Below are 10,000 nucleotides of genomic sequence, written 5' to 3' on the forward strand. Positions count from 1 at the left end.
TTATCAGTTTCAGCCTGAAGGAGTAGCAGGGATGTGGGGTGTGTGGGTGGAGTGATCGGCAGGGATGTGGGGTGTGTGGGTGGAGTGATCGGCAGGGATGTGGGGTGTGTAGGTGGAGTGATCGGCAGGGCCTCACCTGGGGACACTGGTCAAGTAGGTGAGAACATTGTGGAATTCCCTCTCCTGGATCTCCCCGAACGCAGGGAACTCTGGGAAGACGATGATGGGGCTTCCGTTCTGCCCTCGGCCCCCTGGGGAAAACATGACAACGATGAGGAGAGGAAGTAGAACAGAGAGGGCTGACTCCCAAATCATACCGCCTACCTGGCAACATGCTGCCTACCTGGCAACAAACTGCCTGCCTGACAATGCTTTGTTATACACCACTGGAGGGCGTCAGAAAAACGGACAAACCAGAGAGAACAGGGGGGAGAGAGAGAGAGAGGGGGGGGGGGGAGAGAGAGAACAGGGGAGAGAGAGAGAGAGAGGGGGGGGGGGAGAGAGAGAGAACAGGGGGGAGAGAGAGAGAACGGGGGGAGAGAAAGAGAGGGGAGAGAGAGAGAGAACAGGGGGGAGAGAGAGAGAACAGGGGAGAGAGAGAGAGGGGGGGGGGAGAGAACGGGGAGAGAGAGAGAGAGAACAGGGGAGAGAGAGAGAGAGAGGGGGGGGAGAGAGAGAACAGGGGGGAGAGAGAGAGAACGGGGAGAGAGAGAGAAGAGGGAAGAGAGAGAACAGAGGAGAGAGAGAGAGAACAGAGGAGAGAGAGAGAGAGAGAGAACAGGGAAGAGAGAGAGAACAGGGGGAGAGAGAGAACACAGGAGAGAGAGAGAGAAGGGGGTGACGCACACAGACACACACACAGACACACGCAGATTCACACACAGACACAGACACAGACACACACATACAGACACAGACAGACACAGACATAGACACAGACACACACAGACACAGATACACACACAGACACACACACAAACACACACACAGACACAGACACAGACATTGACACACACACACACACACACACACACACACACACACACAGACACAGACACACACACACAGACACACACACACTGACACACACACATACACAGACACTGACACACACACACACACACACACACTTCTTGGATGGAGCAGCTGTCAGTCCGTGTGATCGGAATATCAATCTGTCTGCCTTTCTCTCTCTCATCATCACTATAGCAACAGCAACTGCGCTGTCATCGTTTGCTTTTTCTGTGTTGATCTGTGTCTGCGTGGAAGAATTCTGCAAAATGGACGCCAAGAGGCAGAGAACATCCAATAAAGACTCTGTCGCAGTCCCAAGGTGACCTTCCATGCGGAACACAGAGGGGGACAGAGAGGGGGCAATGTGTGTGAGTGTGTGTGTGTGTGTGTGTGTGTGTGTGTGTGTGTGTGTGTGTGTGTGTGTGTGTGTGTGTGTGTGTAGGGAGGTGGGGGTCTTCAATCTAATGAGGGGAGTGCTTTGGCTAAGGGACAAATTCACACACCACCAACTGCAGTTTGAATATCCACACAATAATCTGTATTATAACCAAATGCTTTTTGAGAAGCTACCAGTTGGCAGAAGCAGCAAAGACACAATGAACTGATAAGCTAACTGTAAAAACAGAAAGCCTAACCAGAACTAGCCATATGCATTATGTAAACACACATACCTGTACAGACGACACACACAGACGACACACAGAGGACACACACACACACACACACACACACACACACACACACACACGACAATGACTCAGATAAACAAATGATGAGGAGGAACACATTTGAAAGGCAAATCCTGACCGGTAGAGCAAACAGCAGAGCAGCTATGGATGGTGCTAACTAAGCAATGAATGGGACACAGAGATAGACAAACAGGCTGGCAGGCAGACAGACAGGCAGGCAGACAGGCAGACAGACAGACAGCTACAACAAGAGAGACAGACAAGTTCACAGAGACAGACAGACAGACAGACAGACAGGCAGACAGACAGGCAGGCAGACAGGCAGACAGACAGACAGGCAGACATGCAGACAGGCAGACAGATAGACAGGAAGTCTGACCTGAGAGGAAGGCAAACTGCTTCCTGAGGTCGGGGGTGATGTCAGCAGCACAGAGGGGGCTGGTGTCCTGCTGCATGATCTCATCTGTAGAGAGAAGAACCACAGGTCAGAGACATGGAGACAGAGTCAGAGACATGGAGACAGAGTCAGAGACATGGAGACAGAGTCAGAGACATGGAGACAGAGTCAGAGACATGGAGACAGAGTCAGAGACAGGGAGACAGAGTCAGAGACATGGAGACAGAGTCAGAGACATGGAGACAGAGTCAGAGACATGGAGACAGAGTCAGAGACATGGAGACAGAGTCAGAGACATGGAGACAGAGTCAGAGACATGGAGACAGAGTCAGAGACATGGAGACAGAGTCAGGGACACGGAGACAGAGTCAGAGACATGGAGACAGAGTCAGGGACACGGAGACAGAGTCAGAGACATGGAGACAGAGTCAGAGACATGGAGACAGAGTCAGAGACATGGAGACAGAGTCAGAGACATGGAGACAGAGTCAGAGACATGGAGACAGAGTCAGAGACAGGGAGACAGAGTCAGAGACATGGAGACAGAGTCAGAGACATGGAGACAGAGTCAGAGACATGGAGACAGAGTCAGAGACATGGAGACAGAGTCAGAGACATGGAGACAGAGTCAGAGACATGGAGACAGAGTCAGAGACATGGAGACAGAGTCAGAGACATGGAGACAGAGTCAGAGACATGGAGACAGAGTCAGAGACATGGAGACAGAGTCAGAGACATGGAGACAGAGTCAGGGACATGGAGACAGAGTCAGAGACATGGAGACAGAGTCAGAGACATGGAGACAGAGTCAGAGACATGGAGACAGAGTCAGAGACATGGAGACAGAGTCAGAGACATGGAGACAGAGTCAGGGACATGGAGACAGAGTCAGAGACATGGAGACAGAGTCAGAGACATGGAGACAGAGTCAGAGACATGGAGACAGAGTCAGAGACATGGAGACAGAGTCAGAGACATGGAGACAGAGTCAGAGACATGGAGACAGAGTCAGAGACATGGAGACAGAGTCAGAGACATGGAGACAGAGTCAGAGACATGGAGACAGAGTCAGAGACATGGAGACAGAGTCAGAGACATGGAGACAGAGTCAGAGACATGGAGACAGAGTCAGAGACATGGAGACAGAGTCAGGGACATGGAGACAGAGTCAGAGACATGGAGACAGAGTCAGAGACATGGAGACAGAGTCAGAGACATGGAGACAGAGTCAGAGACATGGAGACAGAGTCAGAGACATGGAGACAGAGTCAGGGACATGGAGACAGAGTCAGAGACATGGAGACAGAGTCAGAGACATGGAGACAGAGTCAGAGACATGGAGACAGAGTCAGAGACATGGAGACAGAGTCAGAGACATGGAGACAGAGTCAGAGACATGGAGACAGAGTCAGAGACATGGAGACAGAGTCAGAGACATGGAGACAGAGTCAGAGACATGGAGACAGAGTCAGAGACAGGGAGACAGAGTCAGAGACATGGAGACAGAGTCAGAGACATGGAGACAGAGTCAGAGACATGGAGACAGAGTCAGAGACATGGAGACAGAGTCAGAGACATGGAGACAGAGTCAGAGACATGGAGACAGAGTCAGAGACATGGAGACAGAGTCAGAGACATGGAGACAGAGTCAGAGACATGGAGACAGAGTCAGAGACATGGAGACAGAGTCAGAGACATGGAGACAGAGTCAGGGACATGGAGACAGAGTCAGAGACATGGAGACAGAGTCAGAGACATGGAGACAGAGTCAGAGACATGGAGACAGAGTCAGAGACATGGAGACAGAGTCAGAGACATGGAGACAGAGTCAGGGACATGGAGACAGAGTCAGAGACATGGAGACAGAGTCAGAGACATGGAGACAGAGTCAGAGACATGGAGACAGAGTCAGAGACATGGAGACAGAGTCAGAGACATGGAGACAGAGTCAGAGACATGGAGACAGAGTCAGAGACATGGAGACAGAGTCAGAGACATGGAGACAGAGTCAGAGACATGGAGACAGAGTCAGAGACATGGAGACAGAGTCAGAGACATGGAGACAGAGTCAGAGACATGGAGACAGAGTCAGAGACATGGAGACAGAGTCAGGGACATGGAGACAGAGTCAGAGACATGGAGACAGAGTCAGAGACATGGAGACAGAGTCAGAGACATGGAGACAGAGTCAGAGACATGGAGACAGAGTCAGAGACATGGAGACAGAGTCAGGGACATGGAGACAGAGTCAGAGACATGGAGACAGAGTCAGAGACATGGAGACAGAGTCAGAGACATGGAGACAGAGTCAGAGACATGGAGACAGAGTCAGAGACATGGAGACAGAGTCAGAGACATGGAGACAGAGTCAGGACCAACGGTGAGGACAGATGAAGAGAACCACAACAACTGAACCTTCACAGCACAAAACCCACAGCAAGAAATCTGCAAGAAAGTGCAAACTGCCATAGATGTTGTAAGAGCAACACAGAGTGTAAACAAGAACCTGGAATATATCATATCAGACACATGATATCAGACACAAAGTGCCTTTCAGTGGGTCAGTTGAACAAGTTGACAGCCACAGCCTCATCACAACCCAGGAAGCACTGTCTCGACTCATCAGAGGGGTTCAGTGGAGGCTGGTGGAGGTAGAAATATAGGACCAGCTCATTGTAATGCATGGGATGGAATGAGGAATTGGTATCAAACGCACGTGTTTATAACTCACGTGTTTGATACCAAATCGGAGGACCGACTCATTGTAATCCATTCCATGCATTACAAAGAGCTCGATTCCTACCTCCCCCAGGCTCCCCTGAGTGGGCTGTGATCCCATCCCCCCGTTAGAGAGATGCCTAGGCCCCCACTGGCACCGGCTACTTAAGCCCCCCCCCCCCCCCTCCCATGTGCTCCCATCAAAGGGATTAGAATAATCAGATTTAGAGCCAGACCCTCTGCAGGGGCCAGTGGATCAGGGGTAGTAGCCCAGGTAGGGAGGCTGCAGATGGGGTGACAGGCCTGGGGGTCAGTGGTGAATGACTGTGTACCCAGGGCCATGTGCAGTGGGATAGGGGTGGGCTTGGTCTAATTCAGGTTATAGGCTGACGAATTTCTATAGTGTTTTGTTCTCTTATTGTATTATTACGCTATTCAGCAAAATGACAATAAGAGAGAAGCTTCTGTCGTTAAGAACCGAGGACAGTTTAAACATCTTCAACTCCTTTTGTTATTATGAATAGGTATTTTGTAAGAGAGAGTTTAACTAGGTCAAAAAGACTGAAGCTGACAGACACACAGACCCACATCTCTCAAGCTAAAGTATGTCGTTGCATACACACAGAGTAGGTAGCACTGTAACATTTCTATATTGTTTCTCAGTTAGCATTGCAGCATTCTGCCATTCAGTTAGACTAGTGAGTCTAGAAAATCAACATTTGCAATTGCAAACGAGCTTACATAGCAGCATAGCGTCAACAAACACATATGCACTTCCTCAATACAGAAGCAGCAGTTTTCTGGTAACATTTACATTTACCTTGCTGCACGCCTGCTGTCACCAGTGATTTAATCATACTCTACCTCCAGGTAGGGAGTGTCACGCTGCTTCTGCAGCAGAATACATAACTGAACTCAACGGGTCCACTGGTAAATCATTGATACTGCCCTAACCTCAAACCCTCAGAGCCAAGGGAACACACACATGTTTAATCAACCATCCTTCCAACATCCTGGGGATGGCATGGGCACCAAAAACATGGATATGGTTTCTATTATACATATTTTATATGGTGACATGCTGTAATTAATCAAATAATCCTCTGCAGGCGTGTATATGGGGGTGTAACAGTACAAGCTCCAGCAGCTGTCCCCACAGAGTCTGTCGTTGACTGCTGTGCTGGCCAAAGTCCCACCACTGTTGAAACTGAGAGCTTAACAGCACAGAACACAACAGATCGATGGAGCAAGGTAGCCACAGTGATGCTCTCTCCGCTATAGGATTACACCACACACACACACACACACACACACACACACACACACACACACACACACACACACACACACACACACACACACAGACACAGACACAGACAGACACAGACACAGACACACACAGACACACAGACACACACACACACACACACACACACACACACACACACATACACACACTCTCTGACCGTCTCCTATCTGAATTCAGGGGAGAACTAGAGAAGTGGCCTTGATGGAAAGTTCTCCTGCAGACGAGTGCATATTTAATGGCCTGTAGGAACACAGCCAAGGTGTCTGACAGGCCTGTGTAGTTGGACGCTTTCTCTTTGTGCCTGTCAGGACTCATAGAGTGAAAAAAGCAGCATCCGCACACTCGAATCTGTGCAAAAATCTTTCTTTTATTGCAAGCTTTCGGTCATAGACCTTTGTCAGGCATAATGCGATCTATGACCGAAAGCTTTCAATAAAACAATTATTTGACAAATTTGAGTGTGCAGATACTGCTTTTTTCACTCTATTTGATACTCTTCAGCTCCAGCACCTCAGCTAAGTCTGATAAAGGATGAGCGGTGGTATTTTCATTATTTTGACGATCAGGACTCAACATCAAATTGTGAGGAACTGCGGTTGTTCTGTAAGGGAAGTAAAACATCACAGCAGTGCGGTAGCTGCTCTATTGTCGCTCTAAAACGGAGTAACCCCTGAATTATTGACAGAGCCTTCCCTTTCACCAGGACAGGACTTTCAAGCTTGGGCTGGGGTGGGGGGGTGGGGGGGGGGTGGGGGCTGTGTTTTAACATCATCCCCACTGTCAATGTGAGGGCGGGGAGGTCTTGTTCATTTAGTCATGCTTTGGAGCGAGACGGAGACGGAGACAGGGAGAGTGGAATGAGGAGAAGAGTGATATGGAATAAATAAAAAAAAGTGATTGAGAGAGGCAGAGAGATGAGACTGGGAGAAATAAGGTGAGAGCTAGAGAGAGAGTGGGAAGGGGCGAGACAGAGGGAGAGAAAAGAGGATAGACCGAGTGACATGATGCAGAGGGATAAAGAGGTAGAGGAACACAGATTGAGCGATGATTTTTTCTTTTTTTGCATTGGACACAAATAATAGGCCTGGAGCTGCAATTTCGAAGTTCAATGACAAACAAAGACGGTATGGAAAACGGAAGGGCGGGGAGGTCCAGTGAGAGCCATGTTTACTCTGTGAGGCTCTCTGACGTGGTTTGTTGTGTGTTCCTGTGTCGCTCAACACTGGGTCAACACAGGACAAGACTGCCACAGCGGAAACTACGGTCATCACTTTCTATAGTTGCACCTGTGTGTTTCAGCGGAGGCCGGTGGAGGCAATAATCGGAGGACAGACTCAGTGGAATGCACGGAATGGAACGAGGAATGGTGTCAGACGTGTGTGTTTGATGCCGTTCCTTATTCTGTTCCGTGCATTACAGTAAGCCGGTCGGTCCTCTGATATCTGTCTCCACCGGCCTCCACTGGTATGTTGACATTTATGTATAATTACATATTTGTGCTCAGAAGTGCGTCACCTGCCTGCTTGTTTCCAGTACTTCTATTTAATCAAAAGACACCGCTCACCAAAATATAGCAGCAACCACGTGTGATGAGGACAACACAGCCAGCTGACTGCAAAGGTTTTTTTTGAGAACTGTTCAAACAAAAGCCTGGGAAGATCAATAACTCACACAGCAACACAGACACGAGTTACAAAGCCAACTTTGACACTCGACTCTCACTCTCACTCTCACACTCTCACTCTCACTCTCACACTCTCTCTCACTCTCACTCTCACTCACATGCACACACTCTCTCTCACTCTCACTCTCACACTCTCACTCTCACACTCTCACTCTCACTCTCACACTCTCTCTCACTCTCACTCTCACTCACATGCACACACTCTCTCTCACTCTCACTCTCACTCACACACGCACGCACACACACGCACCCACGCACCCACGCACACACACACACACACACACACACACACACACACACACACACACACATACACACATATACACATATACACATACACACATATATATATATACACACACACACACACACATACACACATACACACATACACACATACACATACACACATACACACATACACACATATATATACACACACACACACACACACTCTCTCTCACACACACTCTCACACACACACACACACGCCGTTGTTATCTCCCTATGCCACTGAACCACGAGCCGTGAGAGAGCCTCCCCAGTACGGTACCTGTCCTATGTTGAAGCTCCAGCCACAGTCTGGTGACGTCCCGGCAGAGCTGGGACACTCGGCTCAGAGCCATCCCAGGCCAGGCTCACCCTCTCTGGGTACACGCCATCTAGAGCCCCCCTTACCGCTCCACATCCACCGATTCAGCTGACTCCACAGGGTCAAACTGCACAGCTCCCTGGCTAGCTCGCGCATTTCTGTCCATTCCCTGCCTTTTCTGCTGTGTCTCTCTGCCTCTCTCTCTCTCCTTCTATGGGCACGCCTCCTTACCTCAGCCCCTACCTCAGGCTCTACCTCAGGCTCTACCTCAGGCCCTCTAATTCAAACAAACTTCAAAAGTGCAGAACACACACACATGTATGTGTACACCATGACTGAAGGTTGCATCCATTCGACCGCAGTGCTCTGACTAGTGGTTCAGTAATTGTGGTCATGGTCCACTTGTTCTTTTCAAGGAGGGTAGTTACATATACACACACACACACACATACACACAAACACGCACATGCAACACACACATACACATACACACACACAAACACGCACATGCAACACACACATACACATACACACACACATGCACACGCACGCACGCGCACACACACACACACACACACACACACACACACAATAAGGCCAGACTGTGTCCCAAAGGTAACGTCTGTCTAAACTCCCCCTAACAGGGCCCTTTGAAGATGAGGGGACCTATCAGGTGACAGTCTTGGCCTCAGAGTATCACTGCACAGTGCTCTTTCTCAACACACACACACACACACACACACACACACGCACACACACACACACACACACACACACACACACACACACACACACCACACACACACACACACACACACACACACACACACACACACACACACACACACACTGTTCTGTCATTCACAAAGTTGTATCTGTGTGATGTTTTAATGATTTATTTATTCCTGTGATTTACCCCCCTCCCCATTTTCTTTTATTCTCTCCCTTTCTCTCACTCTCTAAGACAGGCTGGTGCTTTTGCTGTTACAGTATACACATTATGTCTAAACAATGCCAGTCAAAGGTTTTAACCAATCAGGAGCATTAACAATTCCAGGACAGGAGGGGCTTACAGCACTGAGCATATTGGACAGGTAACATCCTTAATCCCTTATCATGAATCGGTTGGAAATGTCTACAGTAATAAAACTACCTAACCTTAAAACAACATCAGAAAGAGAGAAACTCACACAGCATGTAGCGACACATACTTTATCTATGACACTTTAAGGTTGAGTTAGACTCAACTGTGTAATACTGCACATAGGCTAGCTATTCAAACTTTTAGTGTGTATAATAAAGACTCAGTATGCTTTTGCTATTAAAGGCAGGTTTGTGAAGGAGAAGTGCTCATAAAGCCCCTGTTAACAATGTCAGGTTTGTGACATCACAAAGACAATTGTTCATTACACTCCAGCTAAGAATGTCATGTTTGTGACATCACAACAAAACAAGCACATTATGCCCCTGTTAAGAATGTCAGGTTTTTGACATCACAAAGAGAAGTACTCTGTTAAGAATGTCAGGTTTGTGACATCACAAAGAGAAGTACTCAGTTAAGAATGGGTTAGGGTTAGGTTTGTGACATCACAAAGAG

General features: G+C 48.6%; 1 protein-coding gene across 1 annotated transcript in view; it reads right to left on the reverse strand.

Annotated features, from left to right (window-relative positions):
- The window catches only part of LOC308162262 (guanine nucleotide exchange factor DBS-like), a gene marked incomplete at both ends in the record, with an annotated part of 47,876 nt that overhangs the window by 29,365 nt on the left and 8,511 nt on the right, over nt 1-10,000 (reverse strand). Inside the window, 2 exons of the mRNA XM_080536404.1 lie at nt 137-251; nt 2,083-2,166. Coding sequence (XP_080392530.1) covers nt 137-251; nt 2,083-2,166 — 199 coding nt within the window. The remainder of the gene's footprint in view (nt 1-136; nt 252-2,082; nt 2,167-10,000) is intronic.

Source organism: Nansenia antarctica, assembly GCF_963989245.1.
Source record: "Nansenia antarctica genome assembly, chromosome: 7".
Classification (NCBI taxonomy): Eukaryota; Metazoa; Chordata; class Actinopteri; order Argentiniformes; family Microstomatidae; genus Nansenia; species Nansenia antarctica.